At 47.0% G+C, this 27023-nt stretch overlaps 1 protein-coding gene across 1 annotated transcript; it reads right to left on the bottom strand.

The window, feature by feature from the left end:
* Window positions 1-695: 695 nt before the first annotated feature.
* On the bottom strand, window positions 696-26713 carry atosa (atos homolog A). Its single transcript, XM_023814071.2, has 12 exons — window positions 25890-26713; window positions 9222-9406; window positions 8595-8797; window positions 8224-8349; window positions 6487-8029; window positions 6190-6306; window positions 4220-4308; window positions 3199-3298; window positions 2780-2938; window positions 2559-2627; window positions 1822-2015; window positions 696-1483 (listed from the first exon to the last, which is right to left on the bottom strand). Exons 1-12 carry the CDS (start codon window positions 25903-25905, stop codon window positions 1330-1332), a joined length of 2955 nt encoding a protein of 984 aa, XP_023669839.2. The 5' UTR covers window positions 25906-26713; the 3' UTR covers window positions 696-1329.
* Window positions 26714-27023: the final 310 nt, after the last annotated feature.

Genomic DNA, 27023 nt, shown 5'->3' on the forward strand with positions numbered 1-27023 from the left:
GAAGCTAAGGAAGGAAGAGAAGGTAAAGAAATCAATCACAATCGAAAAGAAGGAAATTGTGCAGAAATATGAGAGTTGCATTCGTGACCGATCTCGCTAATATCTACAGCATTTCGAAATCCACCATCTCGACAATCTCTACTCTCCTTCCAAACAATAATCACCTTCCATTTCATCCTCCCCCTCCACCCTTCCTGCAAGCCAAAGATGTCAACTTGAATGGTGAGTACAGTATGAAATTGTTGTTTTTGGTAGGCTGGGCACATTTTATAACTTTTTGGTGAGTACACTAGGAAAATTATTGGTGTTTCTGGTAAATTACACACATTATACAACCCTTTTTTATTATGAAAAGCTTAGGTAAGGGGTGTTTTGGGAGGTATAACACATTATGGGTATTTCCATTATTTCTTATGGGAAAAACAGTCTTGACTTACAACCAGCCCTCGCAAACGAATTGAGTTCATAAGTCAAGGGTCCACTGTATTGCCAAGTTAGTGTAATAGGACATAATTGCTCATTCATATTATTGCTCAGATGCATACTTAAATATAAAATTGGCAGAATGGTGAAATGGATCATAAATTATTGCTGAAGATTCAGTGCCCTATGCACCACAACTCAAACCCTTAAAAAAAAAAAAAAAATAAAAAAATGCATAAAACTCCAACAAAAATACATGACGGTAGATAAACTGAATATAGATGGTCAAATTTATTTCAAATTCTTTGCTTAAAATAAAGAAATATGCAGATACGTGTGCATGTTTAAAGATTGCTTTATATCTATATTTCAGCTCTGAATATTACCCTCAAAAAATACATTGTATGATTTACATATACTTTTGCCCTACATCATAATGCGTAGCATGACAAATGTCACAGGTGCAGTAAATGAAATGATTTAAATATTAAATAACTGAAACAAATGTAAAGACTAAGCTAGTAAGGTCATTTCTTTATATTGCAACTCTTCCGATAATGTGGTTCTGTAACAGTACAAACAAAGGATCTTATCAATTTCCAGTTAAATTGGAAATACACAGTGCTCTTCTGACACCATCTTGTAACTTATTCTGGCTCAACTGCTTGTTTCATTACTGCCCCAAAGCCCAGTCCAATGTGTGATGCTTCTACGACACTAACAAACACCAAAGACTTGAAAAGGTCTGAAGTTGAAATTAAAACTCATCCATTGGCCAATCAAAAATAAAATCTATCAGCAACTGAATTTTTTTTCCATGTTAGAGAAAAGCACCCCACTGAAAATTAAACTGTCTCATATATTTTTAAGTCATATATTTTTTAGGATGGTGCCTCAAACTGAGGGTTAGCATCTGGGAGAGAAGGGCGGGTCGGCTGGGGACTCTGTGAAGGACTTGAGCTCGTAGGCAGCACCGCTGTCCACTTCCATGGATTTGCGAGAAAAAAGAAGTCGAATGTCTCTATGGAGGTAGATCTTTCCAGATTTAGAGCTCTGGAACCTGAGACAGTGGAAGAGGTTATTCTATCATGTGTCAGGTGACACAGCGTTAGGAACAACACACAGTGTGAAGCACTGCAGAGGTGGATAGTTCAGGTCCAGAAAGTACAAATCTGGACCAAGACTTTTTTTTTTCCCAACCAACCAGTCGAGTACTCTATGACTGACTATGCTCAACTGGTTGCTTGAAATAAATATTTTGGTCTGAACTTTTACTTTCCGGACTTGAACTATTCACCTCTCTTTAGAAGAAATGAAGTCAAAGCATATCTCCACTACTACTCTACTACTGCATTGCTAAGACCCTGGCTAAGCAGGTAACGGAGCAGTTTGAGTTACCTCAGGTGAATGAGGTAGCGCAGAGTTCTCTCCTGACTTAATGGGAGGGGCTTTTTGCTGCCGTTGGCTTCCCGCCTAACAGGAACAGAAAAGGTTCTCTGTCGCAGGAATGTCTGGTGACCGGCTGGCATCTGTCTCAGATCGTAGATCACCACAAACATCTTCACCACTGTCTTGTTTGGGTTGAATAAGGTCTGTCAGGGAACAGAGAAGGGAAATTGTTGGATTCATATCCAAAAAATTTTTCAATTTAAAGTCTTGTTGTTTTTTTTACTTTTTATATATAATATAGTATTAAAACAATCACAGCATACATTTCACATAACTGGTTTTAAGTAATAAAATGCAGCATTTGAATAAGCACTAAAATATAATTTGTAGTATGCTACCACCCAACACTAGGGGGCACATTTTCTTTATTTGTGAGCTGTGTGTGTATTCTACTGGTCGAAGAACCCGTCGTGTTATTTCATTTGTTCTCCTGAAACTGCGGCAATTGTGTTGTGACAGCAGTATCAAATCTCAGATTAAGTGACAGGAAAAAATTAACTTTGCTGTGTAGGTGATACTGTTATACTTTTAAGATAGATGATTGAAATAAGCGATTAGAATGGAATCTCTGGGAATCTGAATCTGTTTCTTTTTTAATTCAAATCCCATGTACACAAAGGAATCACATTTAGCAGGAGGCTTGACAAAGAGCACATTAGCTTATGGGTAAAAAATGAAGCTCTCACCACTTGAATTGTTCCTGATGGAGGCACTCGATACCCCCGTTTACCGAGAGACTCCAAATTTATGACACCCTATAAAAAAAGATTATAGGGGAAAAGAATGACTGAATAGTCTTAACAAAAGCAGGTGGTAATATATAAAAAAAAATGCTGGACAGAAAGAGGAAAGGCTTTATCTAAGCTAGGTGAGTCAATCGCTGATTAAAAGCATCTGGTTTTCTAACCATGTAGGGAGAAGGGGCGTTGTCGTCGGAGACACTGTAGAAGGACACCTCGACTGGTAAGGTCATGTGACTCGGGCAGAACGTCCCGCTGGCCCCCACCTCAGCAGTGAAGCCCTCGACGGTGCCCAGGGGCTCCAGGCGGTAGTTGAGCACACATTCCTGTGGAGATGTGATGTTGATGCCAACAAACTGATATCGTGGTGTACGGAGGAATCACGTGGCGGTGTTTTACTTAGTACCCATACCCAGTACTGACCAGTGAGTCTGATGGTAGGAAGTATTACATATTTTATTAATTATAAGAAAATTACAAATGGCATCATTAGCAAACCATAACCCCACAGGTTTCTAACTAAACATTAAATCACTGATTTCTAGGTCAAGGTGCCACAGCTGCTGGGGGCGGGGCCCCGAATTACCTCAAAGTTTCCCAGAAGGCTGAGGCTCCCTGAAGGTGCGCTTGTGCTCAGCTGCTGCTGCTCCCCCTCATCCTGGCCGGCCTCCCGCTTCCGACATGCTCTTAAACACAAAGCAGAGGGGAGCAGGCATGGTTAGCTTATGGCTAACTCCAGCACCGCTACATCACACGTCAACAGCCTGCGAACTGATCACCAAAAACGTTAACTAGTCAGGCCAGAAGACAGGATTGCCCCGTGCTACTCTCCGTCGCAGACAAGGCCAAGCTCAAAGAAGTTCCTGGTGCTTCTGGACAGGGTCAATGTGTAGCTTTCTGCTTTGCATAGCAAAGCCTTAAATTGCATCTGTGGATGCAGTGGCAAATGTCGTTGACTGACAATGGTTTACTGAAGAATTACTGAGCCCATGTCATCATATATCCATTACAGACAGTTGAAGGGCTTTTAAGGGGCATGAGGGATCGGAGATCGCGCACATTCAGAAGTGCTTTTCGGCCTTGCTCTTTACACACTGAGATTTGACCTGATTCCTTGAATGTTTTAATTATATTGTGCGCTATAGAGAGTAAAGCATCCAAAACCCTACTGATTTGTCTTTGGGGAACGCTTTTCTCAAAGAGCTGTATTATTCCCTGGCGCATCTGTGGGCAAACTGGCAAGCCTCAACCCATCCTAGCTCTTGAAGGACTAGACCTTTTTTTGAAGGTTCCTTATATCCTGCTACATGACTGCTTCAGCTTTTTAACATAACCAGTTTCACATTATCTTATTTCAACTTGCCACATTGTTATCAGTCCTAAACTGCCTGTCTCAAGTTTTTTGGGAATATGTTGTAGGCAGTGATTTCAGAACAAGCACATAATTAGACTTGGGCAGTATGCAATTTTCATATTTCCCCAGACATATCTATACGGTATTTTGATGTTGCTTTCTAAAGCAATGCTATTCTGGTATTTTGAAATCGTGCCAATAGAAAGTACAGTAGATGACATTTGCAGTCATTTGTGAAGCATGTTAGCAGTACCTTCTATTAGCAGCCAATGGCAGACCATTGTATCGAAGCAGAGATGTATCCAAGTCGAAGCACCCGTTCTGTGACTTTCTTTGAGGAACCTGAAAAATACATATGTAGCACATTTTTAGTTACACAAAATGACAGCATTAAACAAATACATAAATGCAATGTATCATCACAACACTTTTACAATCAGAAAAATATACGAATGCAATACAAATGAACACAACTTCTTTCTACACTTAAAGATCAACAGAGACTGATGGAATACATAAAATAAGAGAGGACCTCTGAAGCAAAGGCATTAACAGAGACAGAAAAGGTTTTGCAGACAGAAGAGGTCGTCTGATTATCGTTGAGACCACTACCTAATTGGAAGGCCATTGGAACAGATGCCATCCCAACAGAAATGTCGCAAGCAACCGAAGAAGAATCAAAGTGTTGACCAACTTACCGTATTTTCCGCACTATAAGGCGCACTAAAAAGCCTTTGATTTTCTTAAAAAAATAACAGTGCGCCTTATAATCCAGTGCGCTTTAAACGTGGATTAATTTTTGTTGTGCATACTGAACTCGAAGCGATTTGAATGTTTTAGTATGACTTTGGTAAACTGCAAAGCCGCACCACTAGCATTAAGGCTACAGTTATTGTTAATAGGCTGACTTTTGATTTAGCGGTATAAGACTCTTGTTTTTTTACGTGTTAAAGAGTAGTGAAGACGCTCATAAACGTTTGAACAATGTTAACAGTCATTGTGAACACGTGATGTAAAATAAATTTTGGTTGACTGGCTTATCTGACTGTTTTGTTTTGCTTAAAGTGCCTTAAAGTCCGGTGCGCCTTGTATGTGGAAAAAGTTTGAAAATAGACCACTGATTGACGGTGCGCCTTATAATGCAGTGCGCGTTATAGTGCGGAAAATACGGTATCCCAACAAAACTGGGAAACAGCTGAGAGAAGATTAGAAGAGTCTGGTTCATTTTCCTATACCAAAGACTGGAGACATGAAGGAGTGTGCAGACTACTGTACAATTTTCCTTATTTTGCATAGAACTAAGATTTTGTTAAAGATCATTCAATGCAGTAAGTAAGAGATTAAGATTGACTGATCCCTGGGGGAACTTCTGGTGCAAACAGCACCAAGAACATAATGCACAGCCGGACATGGATGTAGTGCCAAACAGATAAGGTACAAAGACAGTAATACACAGGGCAAACAAAGTAAATGTAGTGCCAATAAGCAGAGCCCTATACAGAAAGTTTGAATGATATATGAGCTGAGTTCTGGAAGGAGACATCATTCAACAAGAAACATCACTGCTGACGCACAAAGGATGGCTGAATAAACCAATGAATACCAGAAGAGGGTCAACATGCGTTTCATTGATTACAACAAAGCTGTTTTGTTATGCTATGTCAAGCTAAGAAATATTCTCAGGATAATGGATGTACTAGAGTAACTACTTGTCCTTATGATGACTCTCTATACTAGGAGCCACAGTCATGGCAGAATATGAAAATTGATTGTTAAAGGAGTTGGGTAAAGATACATACTATAACTATACTCATTCAACTTTTACACAGAACATATAGTGAAAAAAGCTGCTTCAGGGGAAGACGATTCTGGACTCATGGAGAAGATAATAAAGTCCAATAGAGTCCCATGGCCAGTCAGTAAAACCAGTTTCTAAAGAAGAGCTCCACACCCAAAGGCAAAGTGTGCCTCTGTTTCCTATCTAACTATGCAGAAACCACAGTTCTGTCCACCCATCCCTGAAGAAAGTGCAATACTGGATTAAGTCATCGGCACAAGACTAGACGCCCAGTGCTGATGGCAAAGACAACAACAGGGACTGGACTTTACATGCCATTTGAATATATAAAGCAGACAGACAAGTGGGCGTCAGAATGAGAGTTAAAAATACACAAATGCATCTACGTCCAACAGTTGTGAAATGCAAACCCGGGAGAGACTCACAGGACTGGAAAGCAGAGGAAGTCCAGTGCAGGGGTGGAAAGCCGTCCCATCTATAGAGTGGCGATTCTGTCTCTTCCACAAATTGTGCGCCCTCAAGGTGAACTGGGTACTTGTTCTCTGTACGCAAAACAGTAATATTATCTATTAATGAAACAGAAATAAAAAAAATACACATTTTTCATATCCAGTGATATAAGGTATATTAATCATATGTTCACAATCTATATTTCTGACGCAGACTGAGTGTATAGATGATGTTTAGATGATTTTTTATTGTCCTCCACATCAAAGACTCACCAGAACATCACCATTCTGGAGACATTCCTTGGCTGGGGTTCTGTGGACAGTGCCGGTAGGGCTCCCACCTACGGAGGGGTCCACGTTTTCGTCCTGAGGCTGGGAACGCACCTGCAGATCCACACCTATGGGTCCAGCGACACTTTTAGGGGAGATATCTCGAGCCAGCCTGGAGCCGCCCTGCTGAGCAGGCTCCTCGTGTCGCCGAGGTCTCCCTAGGGCACCCGACGAGCCGCAGCTGCTCTTCCTGGTGTTCTGCAAGCTGTCCGAAGCTTTCAGCTCTGGTCTGAACAGCGTTTCTTCCAGTTTCGCGAGGGCTGTGCTCTGATGCTCATGGGAATGTCTCTGACAGGTGCTGTCTGTGACTTTTAGTCTGCCACATCTCGAATCTGTGCAAATGTTTGAGTCTGTGCCGTTTGCACTGGCTTGGTCTGGGGAGGGAGCCTCAGACCGCCCCTGAAGATTCTGCTGACTATACGGCTCCTTATTCTGTTCTGCCGATTTCAATACGCCGTTGTAATTTACATGTGCCCCCTGCATGAGCTTACTACATCTGCTCTGAGACTGCTGGAAGGTGTCCTGGATGAGTCTGGAGATATCTTGCACCACGTCTGATATCCTTGAGTTCTCGGTGGGGTCAGGTAAAACCAACTTCCTACAGGTGGCCAGTTTTGGGGAAAGTCTGGACTCACTGTCAGATTTACCTGTGACATATGGGCGACGCAAAGGGGTGTCCGAGGCAGAGGGTCCACTCTTGACATCATGCACATGTTCTGGGTGGGTGCTGTTGTAGCTTGTGCAGTGGGTCTCCTTGGCTTTCTTCAGTAGGACGTCCTCAGTGGGTGGAACCCAGGAGGACTTTGGGCTTTGGATCGGCATGCTGCCAAACAGACTGTCAGGGATGTGTGGGGTAGAGGGAGCACAATAGTTCAAGTGCTGGGCGATTCGGGCAATGACCTCCTGCCTCTCCTGGAGCAAGCTACCGATCAGGGGGTTGGTCTCCCCCACTTGAGGCCTGAGGCTGGGGCTGGGTGTCGTCAGGTGGTCCACCAGGGAGAGGGATTTGAAAGATCTCACTGGCATCTCAGGGGCTAGCACCTTGGAGGCTTCTGTGCCGTTGGCTGACATCATATGACCCTCTGATGGCTGAGTGTTGGGAGCTCTCGTCAATGTTGGGTGGAGCCATTTAGCTGGTTTGTTGGGAGGTAGGACTTCAGGGCACTGGCTAATCCTGGAGCCACCAACTCCATGTTGGGAGTGGGTGGGGCGAGCAAAGGGGGAGGAGCCTCGGCTGTGAAGCTGGCTGGCGTCTTTGATGTCGCACCGTTGAGGGGGCTTCCTATCACGGTCACGGCCCCTCTTCTCGTAGAAGTTCAGGCTGGTGTGGATACTACATTTCAGGACTGGATAGTTGGGCTGTCTTGGAAGGGACTGGACGCGGACTTTCAAGGCTACACTCTGAGAGATGTTGGGAACCGGAAAAGCATGCTCGGTTGGGGGCTGGGAAAAATGCCACACCAATTCCTCATCAGCTGCGCTTATCCTGCCGGACAGGAAATAAAACCAGTAATCAGCCAACATGTCTTGGAAAAAAAACAAAGCAAAGAAAACCTGTTCTGAAAGTCTTTCAGATGCTGAATCCATAATATGCTGGCCTATTTCATTGTGGTTATTCATAGATAATCCTCACCTAGGACGCACTCAAGCAATGGTCAGTGCATCATGTGCTTCGCTCACCTATACAGGATGTTCCTGGGCACGATCCCGTGGGAAGCGCTGAGCCAGGCGCTCAGCTGGGAGAAGAACACGTAGGAGCGGACGGCCAGAAGCAAGGTCTTCTCCTCAATGAAGCGGTCCCCGCTCCTGCTCATAGAGGCAAAGCAGACACTCAGTGCTGTCTACTATGGAAAATTATCGCGGTCATTATCGACGTCCCATACATAGAAGCTTTAAGGTAATAACTCAAGGCGGAACTGAGTGAGCATAGGACATAGAGGACCTGTGGCTGGTTCCAAACCTTCAGAACACCACAACACTGTACATCAGAAACAACCTGCCACTGTGCCCAGCCACACCCTTCTCCAGACCGAAGGACCAGCAACACGTACTGCCTGGGAACAGGGTGCATGGTCCACCTCTCCAGCAGCAGCGCATCCTGTTTGATGGCAGGATCGTTGAGGTCGTTCCCGTCCGTCGTGGGTCCCCCGTCGCTATAGCAACAGTCGGGCAACAGCATCACCTCGATCATGACGGGGATGTTATTCCTCCAGAGAAGCATCACCTCCGACCGCGTCTTCCGGGCTTGCCGGCACTATGGGGGGTGGGGGCGGGGATTTGGGAAGGCGGGTCAAAACAGCCCAAGCCGATGGCCAACGAACAGCAAGCACAAGAGGCTCGAGAGTTGCTAGGCTTGGATCGCAATACTATGGTTTTTTAAAAAAACCTTCACCACAAATACATAATTACTTTTTGCTGGAGGCCAAGTGTGATAAACAGACACATGACACACCAAGCATAATCAATTGAGCTATATTCCATTCTTTTCATTCATGTATTACTTTCTGCAAATTGCCTTGGTTGGATGTGATTTGTTAAGATTTCAGGATGAGCATATAACTAGCAGCGTGTTGCTCTTTGGTGCACGGTCAGTTGTTTCACCGAACCCTAAATGCAGATCATGCGCATTTACATAAACGTTGTGTGCATTTTTATACGCCAGCCCTGACGCCTCCTACCTGCGGCAGCTTGTCGCTGCAGTCGTGTCTGTTGTGGGCAGGCTGCGCAGTCTGCGCAGGCGGGCAGTGGAGCCCCTCGGTGCGGCCCTTCACGGAACATTCCGGGGTGCGGCCCTCTGTGATCAGCAGGGTCAGGGACACCAGGAACTCCTCTGCGTCGTACTCAAAGTACTCCTCCCCGGCATCTGCCCGACACGGTAGTTAAAATGTAAAAGCTGCATTATATTCCATCTCACATTTAGGATTCCTTTGCCTTTGTGCTATGGGGGAGCGTAACTAAAAGACAGGAGGGCACACAGTACATGTAGCAATGCCACGCTGGGGCCAACGCCGGCTTGCCGCTCACATTGGGGTTGGACTGCCGGGACAGCGTGTGCCTGTCAATCCTCCAGCAACTTTTATCTACATCAAGAAGACAAGCTCTGACTTGGAAAGATGGACCAGATGGTTTTGATCCAACAAAACAAGTCTAACCCCAGTCCCTTACAGCCACAAACTTTATACTATCTGAACACAAAAGAAGCAGCAAAACTGAAATCTGATCACAGTGTATTCTGTGAAAACGTTTCACAGTCTATACATGCTGCATAGGGCGCCCTTGAACCGTAACTGCCTCTTCAGTCCGAATCCAAACACCCCCCCAGGAGAATTTCGTCTCTGTTCTCTGTAGTAAGGCCCCTGTGAGATTCACAGCCTAAGACAGAGCCGTGGTGTGTCAATCTGGGGGTGGGGGGGGGGGGGGAGGGTGTCAGATGCAAGCCGACTGTGACTCATTACAGCACATCGCTGAAGCTCGGTTACATGTCTGTGAGGTTAAAATAAACACTGGGGTGTGTGGGGGGGTGCGGGGCGAGCTGGCAGATTCAGCTTTACATTTCTAACAGGTGAGCGCACAGGCTGAATTAACAGGAACTTATGTTTTATTTAACAACAGAGATGAAGAACGTGAAGTCAGTCCCTCCTTTGTTGTTGTGTTTTGCTAGGCAATTCATCCATCTTATATTCCATACAGTGGAAGTTTTAGGACAAGTTAGGGGGTACCCTGGATGGATGGGGGGGGGGGGGTCATTGTAAGGCAAAGAGACAGAATGCGGGGGATTTAGAGACACGAGGAGACCAGAAGACTCAAAAACATGGGCAGACCCTTCAGACTCCACACATAGACACGGGGGAGGTGAGGTCACGGGGCTACCCGCCAGTTATAATCGGCCAATTTCAAATTACTTCACCTTACTGGCATTCATTTCTTGGCAAAGAAGCCTTTTTAAAAAGGAAAAAGGCACTGATTGCTAGTTTAAGATTATGTTAGTGCAGGGAATTTAACGTCAGTGACGGCACCCCCATTTCGCAGGTGCATCCTTTAATCGGGTGAGCAAAGCTCCCAAATGGGACATGATCATTCAGGAAGCGGATCTCACACAACGGCTGTTCCAATCCGGTGTTTCCTAGCTGGTCCTCAGGAACCCCTTGACACTCCCACCCAGCTCCCTGCCAGACACTCCACATTTCTACAAAAACACGGGCAGTCTGGGGGTTCCCTAAGGTCCGGTTAGAAAAACACTGTTAGCATCAATGTGTTATAGCTACTGGGATCTACGACCAAGCATTTTCATGTCTGTAAAAACAGGAACCACCTAAATGACAAGGTAGTGGGAGAAGCAGGAACCATGTTCTAACAGCAGATTGCTCCATTCTGGGGGCAGTTACAGAGTTTCAAAGGGCCGGGATCCACCCTCTCAGCTGGGGGTGAGCTCCGAGCATCAGCCTGGACACCACACCCATGAACGCTGAGGGAGGAGCTCACACAACGACAGGCTAGTTCATCCTAACCGGCGCCCTTCAGGTGACTGAAGAGATATGTCCTGGTTCTAGCCACCGTCCCACTGACAACACTAGCATGTGGAGCCAGTGAGGGAATGGATGGGGCACCGGGTCTCCAGCCTCCCCTGGGGAGGGACAACAGAAGGACCTCTTCGTGTGGGCCTTCGGCAGGCCAGGATAAAACAGTTGTTCCAGTTCATTCCGCCCATTCCATACAAAAAGGTTGCCTTTGAACACCTAATTTCCACAGCTGGCCATATGTCTGTTTTTTCCAAGTCACACTCCCAGACTAAATTTAAAATAACTTTTAATAATTTTAACTGAAGGGTGAAGTCCAGAGCGAAACAGGAGTAGCACATAACAAAGCCACCATTTAAGCCGTATGAGAATTACCCACAATGCCGAGAGTCAAAACGCAGCACCATAGCAACTGTCACACCATTTCCAGCGAAACTGAACACAGAGGCCTTGTTATCACGGTAAGATGGCAAATGTTTGGACAACATGAGAAATGAGCATTTGGAGGGGGCTGAAATCGTGAAACTCCCAGGCAAACTTTAATGTTTTGTTTGGGCTATTTGAGGAATTGACCAACAAAAAATAAAATTTAAAAAAGGAGCAAATGGAATGTTGATGAGGCTGCTGAGCAGTCAGAGGCTCCGGAGCCGGAGTGCTGGCTCACCCACAGACAGCCGATCGTCTCCTGTTAGCGTCTGTAGCAGCTCTGCTGCTGGGCAGTAATCCGGAGCTAAAATATGCACAAGTCAAAAGGAGCAGAATGTGTGCAGAGGAACCAGGGGAACGCCAAACAAGCCTCGGCCCCCCGGGCCTCCCCTGCCTGCCTTGGCATGGGTTCAAGTGGGGGAGATAATGGGGCCTCATTCACGTTTGTCTCCACCACAGAACTCTGTGTACAAAAGCATAAGCAAGGCGAACAGAGTGCCTGGTGATTCCGAGGCCGATCCTGCATGTGGACCAGCGCGGCGCCTGGTGATTCCGAGGCCGATCCCGAACGTGGATGAGCGCGGCACCTGGTGATTCCGAGGCCGATCCCGAACGTGGATGAGCGCGGCACCTGGTGATTCCGAGGCTGATCCCGAACGTGGATGAGCGCGGCGGCTTGGTGATTCCGAGGCTGATCCCGAACGTGGATGAGCGGGGCGCCTGGTGATTCCGAGGCTGATCCCGAACGTGGATGAGCGGGGCGCCTGGTGATTCCGAGGCTGATCCCGAACGTGGATGAGCGCGGCGCCTGGTGATTCCGAGGCTGATCCCGAACGTGGATGAGCGCGGCGCCTGGTGATTCCGAGGCTGATCCCGAACGTGGATGAGCGCGGCGCCTGGTGATTCCGAGGCTGATCCCGAACATGGATGAGCAAGATGCCTGGTGATTCCGAGGCCAAATCCAGGCACAGATGAACATGGCGCCTGGTGATTCTAAGACCAATCCTAGGTGGTTATAAGCAAAACGCCTGGTGATTCCAAGGTTAATCTGAGGCATGGATGAGCACCGTACCTAGTGACAGAGATGGGAAGTCGAGTCACTCTTAAATTGACTTCTGACTCCGCATATGTAGAAATTTCAACAGAGCCACAAGTCACTATCAAAGAGTCGGAGCCAAGTCTGAGTCAAAAAATAACCAGTTACAAGTCAATTACTTTGAAGATGTATATAAGCCCAAGGAACTATGAGACATGCATATTTTGAACTGTTCAAGTGGTGATTCCCATTTAGTCGCATCAGTTACTAATGGAAAAAAACAAATAGGTGGTTATATTTTTGATGAATAGTAATGTCTTCACTCAGACTCTAATTTTGTGACTCGTGATCAACTCTGCCTGGTGATTCAGAGGTCGATCCCGAACACGAAGGATGACGGTGGCTGGTGATTCCAAGACCGACTGTGGGCGTGGACGAACACGGTGGCTGGTGACCCCAAGACCGACTGCGGGCGTGGACGAACACGGTGGCTGGTGACCCCAAGACCGACTGCGGGCGTGGACGAACACGGTGGCTGGTGACCCCAAGACCAACTGTGGGCGTGGACAAGCATGGCACCTGGTGATTCCAGGCATGGTAGAAGACGGTGCATGGAGATTCCAGGGATGTTCCCAGGTACAGATGAGCACAGCACCTAGTGAATTCAGGATCAATCCCGGCCAGGGATATTCCGCATGCAGAGACGTCAGAAGAAGCAGAGGCCAAATTCCAGAGTGAACAAAAGCAAAAACGGCAGGATGGGCAGCTGACGCAAGCCCCTGTAACCAAAGAGTGCTGGCAGCTGGGGCCGGTTAGCGGTGGGAGAGGCGTGCCTCTCAGTCGGCAGTGACACGGAGTCTTCCAGAGGGCCTCCGTTACACACGGTGCCCCGCCGGTCACCAGACAATGAGGAGCAGAGCAAGACACGCTGAGAGAGAAAAGGGGGGGGGGGGGGGAAACCTAACAAAAACACATGGAAACATCAGAGGCCCCTCTGCTGCTCTCAGCTGAACCCCACTCCCACTCATGTCTCCTTGAAGTCCGGTGTTTTCAGCTAGCTGGGTTAAAGGTAAAGCTTTATCAAGCTACTAGATGGCAGGAGAGGGGTCTGGGGGTGGGAGTGGGGTGGAAGGTTTTTTTGGAGGGGGGGGGCAAAAGGATCGTTTCCAGACAGAAACAAAAATCTCCCGCACCTCAGCTGCAGCAGTCGGCGAGGACAAAAGCCCCGTGACAAACTGGCTCCGTGACGCCAGCGAGCACATTCCGTTTCTGTGAGCCCCACGCGGATCATTTCATGAAACGGGATGTTTCCGTGCCCTCAGATGCATCCACCTGCTTCATTTGATCAAGGCTGGTGAACCAGCTGCTCACTTAGGGAGCATCACGAGCACAGGGCCCAGGAAAGAACATAAGAAATTTATAAACCAGGAGGCTATTCTGTAAATTTTTTATTCGGGATAAATTTGCCAGGTTTTTGCTGACAAATCCGGGCAGCAGTGACCTAGAATGGGAAGGCAGGTCACGGATCAGGAAGGCTTTGGACCGGCTCATGGCATGGATGCAGGGTGCAGGGTGCAAGCCTCACTGGGTGATGATCAGTGTCACGGGACTCTGCTCAGAGCGTGCTCTCCTGCCGTGGGGTTTACTTAGCTCACTGCACTTTTAAGGAACGTGGCAAGCGGATCATCAGAGCCGTTCCCACCGAGGTTCTGGAGCACAGCCTGGAGATCAGCTGGGTGGTGGCGGCATAATGCGGCAACGCCCTCAGCACGATCTCCACCCGGGCTGCAGCCAAAAGTGGGCCCAGACAAAAACAGACCTCAAGAGAAATCGCTTTCCGCGATGAGAGTAACCTCCTTGTCTAGAACGACGAGTAATAACAGGCTCATGTTTACCTTCCTGCACATTATGCTCAGTGCCAGTTTGAGAACTGGCCCAGATTAATGCCGCCTCCACCAGCAAAGTGGCAAGCCTGGCCACTCTACACCGCTTACACAACACACACATATCCTACGCGGCTGCCCCCATCTCCTTTCTCGGGCAGGACAGCAAACAGGCGCCAATCCTGTGTGCCTCAATGCAGCCTGTGCCGCATGCTAAAACAGCAGCAATAATCGCTGTAAAACGAGACACACTGGCGGTGCATTTATAGCAGCTTTTAAGGCCGGCCCACTGCCGCATTAAAATCGGCAACCAATTAAGAGCAGAATAAAGGTCACCATGCAGGGATCTATTTTTCACAATGGCTCTGACATTCCGGGGGAGACTGACCCCCCCCCCCCCCCCACCTCAGCAGGAGGCACCGTCCCTTTAGTGTATCCCTGTGTGTCCAGGTCAAACACTTTGGTTTTTCTCCCCCAACATCCTTGGAAATATGAAAGACTTTCCTCCGCCAAACAAAGAGGTTTACACAACATGGCAGACAGTAGCGGGTTTGAAAGACTGTGGGTTCCACGCTTTTCCCGTTAAGGCCTTTGGCGATGTTCCAGGGATTACGTGTGAGTACACAGATCGCTGAAGTGTAAACTGATAATCTGTGAGGCTCATAACTGGCACCGTTTGGGAGTCGAATTGGCTGGAACCTCCTGTACTGTTGGGCTACAGCGTTCCAGTTCCCGCCGCGAAGAGGAAGCGAGTCCGCAGGCATGCCGCTGTTCCGCGTCACTGCTGGACGACTCCGTTGAGGACGGCGCACTTGGCGTGTGGGATCGCGGACAGCCCAGTCCTAGGTGAGAGTGATACCGATGGCAGCCGCAGAATGTCACGGCAGGGGACGCGGGCTGTGGTTCTGACAGCCGTCCAAGAGGCAGGGTTCCAGGAGGCCACGTAGCTCCATATTGGACACAGCCGTCCATCCAGATGGGGGGTGGGGACTTAGAAAAATTAACAGGGGGTCCGTCAGCGTGGTTGTTCCAGACAGCCAGGCAACTCTACTGATGAGAACATAAGCACTCGACAACCTAATGCTCTGACTCACAAAGCTCCAAAGCATTCACCAGCCGCGGGTTGACCCCCAGAGATCCCCCTAATTTGGTACGATTTGACCTCCGACCCCTGACTGTTCAGGAAAGCCTCCCAACCCCCACGGGTGACTCATACTGCCTTCATGTTCACGTGCAGCACTAAACTAATCATCTAGACTTTATTGCTCATTGTCACATTGGCAGCTTGTGTCATGCAGAGGTCTGATACACGCTGAAAAAGATTCATTATTTTTTTTGCGTTACTAAGGCTGCTGGAAAAACAGGAAATGAGCCAGCCTCACATATATACACACAGGCACACATATCCACATAGACTAACAGCGGATGACGCTACAAAAAGGCCCTACTGACAAACAAAGAACAAAGAGAGCCCATTCTAGCAGCCTGCTTATTCCAGAATGTGACCTTATCCCATCACACACAAAGCAGTAGGTGTGAGGTCCGGGAATCTGACCCTAGAAGCGAATCACACCAGCTACCCTCTTAACAAGAGTAAGTGGGTGAGAAGGTGAGGGTGATGGCAAGAGCTCCCCCCAGAGGCACAGAGGACCACAGCGAAAGGGACATGCGTGGGCCAAGGTGACTCCTCAGTCAGAACAGGAGCAGCTACAAGGTTCCAGAAGGGCTTTCACCGCTCCTGGGGGAGTGTTAGGTTATCAACAGACAGCAGGGACCCAATGGGCTGGTCCAGTGACCAAGAGGTTATCAGGTGCTTGTCTATCAAGGCAACACCTTGGAGATCCAGCAGAGCAGGCAAGCTGCAGATATCTGTCAGCCATCTGTCAGATCTTCAGCTCAGAAGATCTCATACGGCACCCCAAACGAGGGGCAATTCCAAGAACACAGTGGCTGGATGAGCACTGACGGGTTATTCGGGCCACCAGAGCCAAGGCAGCTTAGTACATTGCAGAGCATAACAAACAGCCCCCCCCTGCCCCACCCTTTTTATTAGACAGGAAACATGAGCTTTACCAGGGGTTCTCAAAGTCTGGGCAGGTGGAACCGCAAGTTAATCTAGACCCAACCGGTAATGCACCTTATGAATCATTATAACGTAAGAATGGCTTAGAATCACTAACTTCACAAATGTACAACTCACCATAATCCCCCCCCCCCCCCAAGTGACAGAGTCGAAACAATCAGCAAGTGTTACAAAGTTTCCATTATTGTCATATATTGATGTCTGTATTGAAGGTTACTGATAATTAATTAAGTTCATGAAATGCTGTTTAGTTATTGAAAATTGGTCCAGAACTCTAACTTTGGACCTTCAATACAGCTTGAGAGCCCCTGACCTATAAAACGTAAAGACGGGACGCTCTTCTGAGTGGTGACTGGCCACTTGCTCCACCAGTCACCAGAAGGGAGCTCCGGATGGGCGCCGGTGCAGGAGACGCAAGGCAGACAGGAGATCTCCTGGTGGCTCCGTCCCTGACAGAAGCACCTCCGCCCCAGCGCGGTCCCATGTCAGCCGCGTGTCTGGCTGATGATAACGGACGCCCATCGCCACTCTCTCCGGGCCGCCCCAAACACACCCTTGAGGTGGGGAGAGCTTCACGCAGAGTGCTGCACTGTACCCTAACCGCGCCACAGCCGGACACGGTCCGCGCCTGGACAGGGATGTCTGATACAGATCACATGACAATATGAAAATTTTTTAAATGGCTCACTGAGAAATATGTCAGATGTTCCACTTAATTATTTAGGAAAAAACGACAGAGCAGAAGAGAGAAGCTCCGCTTGGATGTTTCTGACCGCTGAGAGAAACAGGAGCAGCACAGGGCAGGGACACAGCTGTCTGCTCACTCTTTTTTGTCATTTTTACACACCCCCCCCCCACTCCCTCAGGTGTCCCATCCTCCGCTCACTGCACGGCAATTGAGCAGTCCCTCTACCCTTTCTGTGAAAGAGCCATATTCAGAGCTCACATAGCAACAAGCCCTGCGACGCGATTGGCCGGGAGGCGGGCACCCCCCCCTCACTTCTTGCCCGGCTCCAGTGTGGCTTCCTGTCAGTTTGGCCCAGCTGCGGCGCAGGCGCCCATCAAAAGCACCGTCGCCAGCCGGGGCGCCGCTCCGGGCTCACCGACATGCAGCCGGCTCTGGGGATTACCAAAACCCAGAAAACAAATGAACTGTTTAAATGGCCGCTGACTGAAAGGGAGACCCCGTCTGTCTGCTGCAGATGGGAGCCGGCAGGATGGAGCCTTCAAACACTGGGGATTTGCACGAGAAAACACTGGCATGCGAAAACAAAAACATCAACACCTGAAAAGACAGCTCACTGTCAAAATCTCTCTGCTGCTGTGAGAATCACTCATTACGCTTGCGGACTACACAGGAAGCAGCCTGTTGCAGTTCTGTGCAAGAAAAACGCACATTAACATCTTACTTTGGTCTCGCAGACATAAAGCCATGTGGTTTTTTTTAAAGGCCAGTATCTCTTTAAGAGCAACAAAACATTTCAATGTCGCTCATCTCTTTGTTCAGACCCACATAAGTTTCCTGCTACTGGCACAGAACAGCGAGTCACTTTGTACAAAACCGGCATGAACTGAGGAGGAAAATAAGCAAAGGATCAAGAGGCAGACTGTCAGAGGCAGACTGTCAGAGGCAGACTGTCAGAGGCAGACTGTCAGAGGCAGACTGTCAGAGGCAGACTGTCAGAGGCCGCATCTCTCGCATTCCACGGTAACAGGCTGAGCAAATCGCTTTCTGATAAGAATTCCCTGCAGGAAAGCTGGTGAACGGCAGCCTAAGGACCCCCCCCTGGGACGCTCACTCTGCAGCCATCCTGCATTTGACCCTGCCGTGTCACACCAAACCTTGGACTGCACGTGTCGGTACAGAAGGACAGAAGTTTGCAGATATGAAAAGGGGCTGAGTGACAGTCAGTAACGCAGCAGGGAGACTAACTGCAAGGTTCACACCAGGTTTGGGCACTACTGTGGTAAAGTGGTATTGTATATTGGGGGACCCCCATTCCACTCTGAAATTTTTATCATGCAGCAAGTCATTGGGACGTTGTGACGGTACAAGAAATTAGATGCCAGCCAAGCGTAACTCATACCAGACACAAGACAGGCTCATATCAGGAGAAATCCCAACACCCCCCCCCCAGCCCTCAACTTCCTGTTCACAGCTGAGACTCGGATTACGTAAACTCCGCTCCGACTCTCAGCTTCTGCCCTCCAAACTGCTCTGGCCATGGGTTTTACCCTTTGGGAAGCTATACCCCCCCCCCCCCCCACACCACCACCCCTGTTGGGGTGGGGCTGCCACACGTGCCCCCTCCCATTAGGGACAGCTGCTTCAGCTCTATAAACAAAATGGAGAAAATACACCCAAAAGCAGCTCTGGCGAGGAAAGTAAGCCGAGCAAACAAGCGAGGAAGAGAGAGAGAGACAGAGACAGCCAGAGAAAGACAGAGCGAGAGAGAGAGAGAGAGAGAGAGAGAGAGAGCCGAAAGGTTTATTTAAAAAAAAAACACCCATTACTGCCACTTTTAGTCCCACCAGTCATGCTTATTCTCACCTATGCAGGAACAGTCAAATGATATGTCCCTTTATATAAAATTTCAGGTCCCCACGTTCCTGTAAACGCTGGGAAAACTGTTCATTTATGGCTGCTTCTTTCAGCAGGATTATACAAAATGAAAAAAGGACAGATCTACGTTTGTATAAAAACAGAAGAAAAAGATGAAGCCCGTAAAACAGCCAGTTACATAATGCACAACCTCACCGCACCCAGATCTGGGTCAGAGCCGGAGCAAGGAGAGTGGGCTGCCACATAAAGATCAAGGATACTGCAGCACGGTTCTGGCAGGCATGGGCCTGGGTCGGGATGCAGGCCGGGTAGCTGCAGGAGGGGGTGACAGCGAGCCGCTGGAACACAGACCTGCTAAGAAGTCACATCTGTTTCCCATGCAGGCTGGTGTGGATCATATTACCCAAAGCACACATGTAGCGACTGTGGGAACACCTTATCTCTGTACCGTCTCACAGACAAACGTTACATAATCCCATTAATACCCCGCTTTAACCGAACCCGCATGTTCTTCACGACACACTTTATAAATGAACATCTGAAGTACCTTTTCCAGGAATGGTATAAACACAGAGCTGAACTCTGATTTGAAAAAGCAGGTCTGTCTCTAAAAGATCTGGTAAAATAATGCGGGCAAAAAAAAACACACAGATGTTTTTCTTTTGTTTACGACCACATGGTAACTGTGACTACAAGGCACGTCAGCTGATTGGTCTGTGGGTTGGGAGGATGGCAACACCCTGCTGGAGGTAAACAGAGGAATCCTCAGAATGACTGGCATGAGCTCATCATGTGACACAAAGCCATAGGGAACCAATGAACTGCTTAAACTCAAAGCCTGGTGTAGCAGTAGCCTAGTGGAACCTTCTAGCAAGGCTAATCACATTAATCACCATTCCCCCTTGGCGTTACGCTGTCAAGCTAAGGCCAGCAACCCGAGAGTTCAAATGACTGAACAGCAGGCTTCTTCAGGGCTTTGTCTGGGTCAGAACCAACCAGGCCGGAGATCTTGGTGCAATGGACCTTGCTATTGAGGAGAAGTGGGACATTCAGCATCACAGCTCCGTGAGATAAGGCACCAACTGCTTACAGCTACACCTCCTAGCCACCAACCAACACCCGTCACAGAACCATCGGACAGGAATCCGAAAACACTTGGAGTTACAGAGGGAGCAGCACTACCGAAAACAAAAACTAGTGATATCATGCCATTGTTTCCACCCGGATCACCTGCAGGTCTGGCAGGAGGTTAAAAGGAAGCTTGTCTCACAGAAGCTGGAAGAAGGTGTTCCGGTCCTGTCATTTACCAGGGCGTTTCAATGAGGGAGGAATTCCTTCTTTTCATGAGACTTTCACTGGAATGACACATTCCTCAGTCTGTGACGTTCGTGAGAGGAATGCAGCCGTGCAAGCACTAAATTTCTCGCCTACATTGTGCCCAAGAATCCCACCAAGCGAGCTCCACAGCCCCGTCAAGAAGCGTCACTGAAAACGTCACTGTTATGTCTGCCTGACTCGTAACAAGACTTAAAAAGCTCAGACAGACGACTGAAGGGATCGCAAACATCGTTCAGGTTTCAAAATGCTGACCTCCACAAAATCAAAGACTGCTGGCTATAGAGTTGACCACCAATCGATTTGGTAAGAGATGAGGAACTCAGGAACTCAGAGATAGGTGCCAAAGCTCTGAGAAGCAGCCAGGCACACAGGGTAGGCAGGCTCTCACTCACGCCATTTATAAACGCTCAGGCACCACCGGAAGGCCCAGCCATCCACGGGACACCCTCAAAGCGGGAGCGAGTCGTTTGGACACCAGAGCAATCTCACTTCAAAAGGACAGAATTACAGGCCCAGATGGTCCTCGCCGTCCTTGCTGTGACGGCTCAAAATAACGGCTCCTGTCTGCTCTCTGAGGCCACGGGCGGCCTTCAGGAGGAAAACTGCAGTCGTCCTGTTCCTGCAGGTCTCACTTGAACGTTCACTTCCAGAACCGTCCCGCAGAGGATGCTCGACACTTACTCCAGGATGTTGACAGTATTTATACCAGGGCCATCTGACAGCGTACTGCCATTCTGCAAGTCGGTAACACACAATACTGCATATACCTCAAATTAATTTCCCTATTCCCCATTTACCACTTAATCCCTCCCACCAAAAAAAAAAAAAAAGACGGTACAACAGATAATGTACTTTAGACGTTATCTTCCCTGTTTTCTCATGCAAGAAATACACTGTACAGAACGTGAACTAATTTTCATCTCATGCCTCATGTGAAAGCCTTAAACTAATTAATGTTTTAATCTAAAAATTTCCAATGAGGCCCTAAAGAGACTAACCGCCCCTTTCCAAAGTAAAAATAGAGCTGACCGTGCATGGCTTTACTGTGGAGCGGAGGTGCTACTTTAAGACGAGACGGGGGTGGTTGGCAGAAGAACTAATATTAACCCATGACACCCAAAAATATGGCTGCAAAAATAGACCACGGTGACTTTTTTTTTTTTTTAATAACCACATATTAACGTATTTCTGAAAATCTCATTTTGTAAGACGTTCTTTCCCGTCATAGTGAATATTGGCAAATTTTGAGCTCCTCCATAAAGCACATTTATGGGTCATCGTCCATCCTCCACCCTCCATTCTCTCTTGCATGGCCAGTTCCACTTCACAACACACTTCCACCTATGTTTGAGTTGTCAGAAAATAAACAATACCAGGCCCCGTGCAAACGGAGAGGCTCTCCACCCCCCTGGGTGACCACAATCTGGAGCGCCATAGTCAATAGCTATAGAATAAGGCCGTCTCTGCTGATGACATCAGAGTCTGCATTGCTGTGTTCGCCTTTACAGTGTCTGGAACCTGAAAGGCAGCTACATCAGGAGCGATGACCTCTAACAAAAATATCCTGGCCGAAGCCACTCTTCATGTCATAATCATTCAGCTTATTTATTCTATATCCATTCAAATAACATTAAACTTAGATTATAAAGCTTAAGTAATATGCAAATTGTCTTGAAGGTGCTTACTGATCCCCCCCCCCCCCCCTTCAGGTCAATTAAGGTTCTAATTTCAATTGTGGAAACCCCAAACACTCATCACTAACGGCATTCCTCTCCTTACATCTGAATATCTGGGAATGAGCTCCGCAAATCAATGGAGAAATAAGCTCAGACTTTAATGGCCGCTATTCCGTACAGGAGGCTAAAGGAAAGAAGTTCTTGGCGATATTCTCAGCAGCGAGCATGAAAATCAATCCTGGGAAAAAAAAAAAAAGCGGGACGGTGCAAAGCTGGGTCATTCGGGAAATGGATAAAACTGCGAGGAGGACTCTACACTGGGAAATGAGCTGCAAAAACACTGAAGGGGAAAAAACTTTGTCTTTTCATACAGCAAAAAATGTCAAAGATCACTACCAGCTTATGGTTAAACTGAAGTAGAGTACCTGAAAAAGCAGACTGGACAGGACGCGCAAATCTCCACCTCCATCTCGCTCAAAAAGCACATAAAATACATAAAATATAAACACACACAACATTAATATGTTGCATATGTTAATATCAAGCTAGGGCCAAATACACACAGCCCAGAGCTACAGGGTACCCATTAAAGAGCTATTTTTAACTCTGCCTCCTGCAGAGTGATCTAACTACTGTATATAGCTAAATTATATTTTATAGGGCTTCCCCTGTAACTCTTCTGTTGACTAGAAGCAGACTGGATGAACGACTGCACTAGGCAATTCAATACCGCATACAGACTCCAGTAAATTCTGTATCGGTTCAGCCATGCTCTAGCATTAGCCTGCTGAATTAGCACACCAGTAACGCGGCTAGCTTAAATTTAGAAGGTAGCTTTCAATCACACTGGTTATATACGCTGTTGGTGTAATTTGTTTTGTATGAAATGTACTTATATTCAAGTTTTTCAAGCTGAACTGATAGGGATTCATACTCGATACATCTCTTTTATACCAAACACTCGACTTTTTGTGCTTGCAACTTAAAATCCAGAAATTGTTAGGTGTGTCAGTAAATGGTATTTCTGTGCGGGAAAGGACTGGAATCCCATCCAGACTGTCCCCTGCCGAGTGCTTGCGTGTCCTGGGACAGGCACCAGGGTCACAGCAACACTGTGCTGATTAAGTATTTGGATGATGAATGGATGGACTTTCAACTGGTAATAGTTTACTATAGTTTAATGCAGATTAATCAACACGCTTGAATGGCTTGAACGTCAACACAGTCCACCTTGTTATGACTACAAAACCCACATCATAGAACTTCTGTGCAGAGGCGGACACATCTATAAGCCTGTGTTCTTTCTGCATGACTCTCCCAAGCTGATTACTTCCTGCATTTCTGTAAATGAAAAGAACTGAAGCAACTAGTCTGCTTGTAAAATGAGACTTAAAAGTAACTCATGACACACAAATACGAAAATTATAAAACTGGCCGTGACTGCCAATGTTTTTTTTTTTTTTTTAATATGTCCTGCCCCCAGGCTAACAAACTCCCCAGGACTGGGAGGAAAAGGCTGATCTGTGAATTCACACCCAAGGGAGCCACTTACAAACATGATCAGTGTTTTAAACCATGGTTCAAGTAGGACATTGTGGATACCACAGTAAAGTTTTCTCAACCAGAACTCAACATAGATACCTCAGTAATTTAATATAGAGGAGAAGGCATGAAAAAATATAGTGCAAATAGTGGTGTAATTTAGAAAAAGTTACTCCTTGTTCGGAGTGACTAAATGAAGGAAAATTTTTGCACAGAACCCTAAAATAACCAAGTCACAACTGGATACAATCAAAACTTGTATCATTCAATACCACCCTTCATTCATTCGCTGGGAAGTGTTTATCCAGAGCAGGGCCCTGGTGAGCCTGAAACCTAAACCAGGACGCCCAGGGCAGAGGGCAGGTACCAGCGAGACAGCATGCCGGCCCGTCTAAGCACTCAAGTGCCGATGCACGTACTCCTGCTGAAAGGAGTTTATAGACACTATAGAATTGTGGGGAAACGCAGACCTGGAGGGGACCAATGCAGACCAGAGGGGAGGCACCAAGTCCGAGACACACCCAGGCAGCTGGGCACAAACGAGAGCCCAGCACCAAGGCAGTGGGCTGACTGTACTTCAGCATCAATACTGTGCACTGCAAAAACCATCAAAACTCATAAGACCACTTAAGTTATATAACTGTAAAAACTGAATGACAAACTAATGATCACAGTTGAAGTTTTATTCAGATAAACCATCAGTCCGATCAAAGTCTTTTTGTAACCAGGAACACTGGTGGTGCTTACTCCCACTCAAACTACGTATTTGCATGGGGCCCCTGAGGCTTGGGTGACAGTCATTACATTGGGGGGGTGACTTTTGAGGGGTGACCCAGAAACAATAATCCCACAACTGACAATACATACGAGTGGTAAACATCCTGATATTTTATGCACACATCAAGAAAGACGTCATTGAAGTATTTATTAAGAAGTGCCCATACCAGTTGAACTCCTACACTTAACATGCGAGCACAGACTGGTTACATCTGGCTGCCCCGATTAGTTAGGTAGCTGGTATTTCCTTTCCGTGCAGCGCTGGGAGGAGCGGGTGGCTGCCTCGCGGATCTGACAGTCACGTGTTTCCCCTCGGAAGTTTGCGGCTCGCTTCGGCAACACTTCGCCTGCACCCGATGCCTCCTACAAAAAGCCATCGATAGCGCTATGCTGATCTGTAGACTGATTAATACCTGCAAGACTACTTAAAATGTCAAAAGACAGTATAAAATGTTCCGTTAAGCTCAATTTAATTAATCTGAGTCGAGGTGACTTAAACCAGTCTTCATTCAATGGCTTATTGAGTCAACCCAACCTTTCAAGGTTTTAAGTCACACTTCAGTAACTCTGCTGGTAACTAATTAATATATATATATATATATATATATATATATATATATATATATATATATATATATATATATATATATATATATATATATATATATATATATATAAATCCTGTCCTTACCTAGTGTTTATGCAACAGCGAAATATACACTTAATTATCCATCCCATCCATCCATTTTCCAACCCGCTTATCCTACTGGGTCGCGGGGGGGTCCGGAGCCTATCCCGGAAGCAATGGGCGCGAGGCAGGGAACAACCCTGGATGGGGGGCCAGCCCATCGCAGGGCACACTTAATTATAAAAATTATATATAAAACTTTGCTTCGTGATCGATGATTTGCGATCTGGACTGAGCAATATGGTTTCTTACATGAGTATGTTGGAACTATGAAAAAAATATTACATTTAATTAATAAACTTCCATTATATGTTAACGGGTACAGATATTTTTTAAATGGCTTAATTTCCCCCCGTTTGGTTATGATTCAACAAAACTGTTAACAGCAGCATGTCAATATATTTACGTTCCTGACGACTCAAAGGCTGATTGACAGTATAACAAGGGGCACTGGGGGTGCATGCTACTCAGCCGGCCAGAAAGCCAAAGCATCATTTCATCCACGGACTTGAAGGCACAACATCTTGGGGCTTCCAAAATAAGATGTGCACTACGACTCATACGGGTTTCTATTAAATAACAAGACAACGTTTGAGGGTAAACAGTGGTTTGCGTCATGTCTCCATCTTTAAAAAAAAACTTGGTGAAACAAAGGCTTTCTTGTGGATAGTTATCTATCTGAATGATTAACCAGATGTTACATCATCTCTCCCTTCCAATGCCAGTCGCAACAAGACAAATCTGCCAGTCGTCGAACAACGAAAACGAGGTCAAAACGCTGTAAATACAGTTAAAAATAGAACAGTGATCGGTTTACCTCTCTCTGGCTTCATGTTTGCCACTGTCCTTCACAGGCGCCCCCTCGTCGTCAATCTTCAGATTCTTCCCCTCTTTCTATGCCGAAGGCGACTGGATGCTGTCTCCGATGAGCAGGCAAATATCAAAACAACTCCGAACTGAGACGTATCGGCCGTTAAACTTTTATCGTTAAGCAATACACATCTTTCCAAACACTCGCCAAACTAAAATCGCCCTCACTCGGTGCATCCGTCTCATTCCTGCTCTTTTTTCCCCGGACCCGGCTACTCTACTTAGCTCTTAAAGTAGGTAACTAGGAATCCAGGACCGAGACGTCTACCAGTATCCCCTCGCCAGCAAGTCAGACCGCGACACTGGAAAGGCAGGCGCCCCTGTTCGGATCGCCCGTTTCGAGTATGATGTGTCCGCTACGCTCCGCCAATCATCGTGTATAGAAGGAAGATACTACGCTGCCGGCTTGCACACGCAGTCTCCCTCATCTGCTCGTTGGATCATCGCTCCTGTTAAGTTTTGTTTGTTTGTCCTCTCTAGCAGTTCCGTCCAAACGGCTAGCAAGTGGCAAGCCCGCAAGCTACCAGCGTCTCCCCTAGTCTGAATCCCCTCTCCTGCCGACAGTCAGGTCGTGTCGGAGCGAACTCCTCCGGGTGACGGTACCGAAATCTAATCAAAGTCATCTGGCGAATTTCTCCTTCTGCTTCGCGATGCCGAGCTTCCACAGCCGCCGGAGAAGTTAAGCTTCAACGCTCTCCGCTGCTGGTCCCAAGAGCTCCATTGCTTGTCAAAACAGATCACAGCAACCTTCCTAAATCACGTGTCCCAACAACAGCTCGCTCTATACGTCACTTCCGTAACTCGGCCCTCCGGTGACCCTGCTGGCATGGCAACCGTAAATCTTAAAATTTTGTTTTTCTAAATTACTGGATATGTCATTCCAACCTCTCCGTCCTTTTAATAACACAATATTATTATGATTAAAAACGGATCTGGCAATTAATTATACTTAAAAGTACATGTAATAATACGGCTCAAATACAATAATTACAAAATTCAGTATATGTTTGCAGACTTGGGTGTGACTTTCAGGCAAATGTATTATTACACACAGTGTTAAAATAATATTTCATGTAGTTCT

Source organism: Paramormyrops kingsleyae, chromosome 11, assembly GCF_048594095.1.
Source record: "Paramormyrops kingsleyae isolate MSU_618 chromosome 11, PKINGS_0.4, whole genome shotgun sequence".
Classification (NCBI taxonomy): Eukaryota; Metazoa; Chordata; class Actinopteri; order Osteoglossiformes; family Mormyridae; genus Paramormyrops; species Paramormyrops kingsleyae.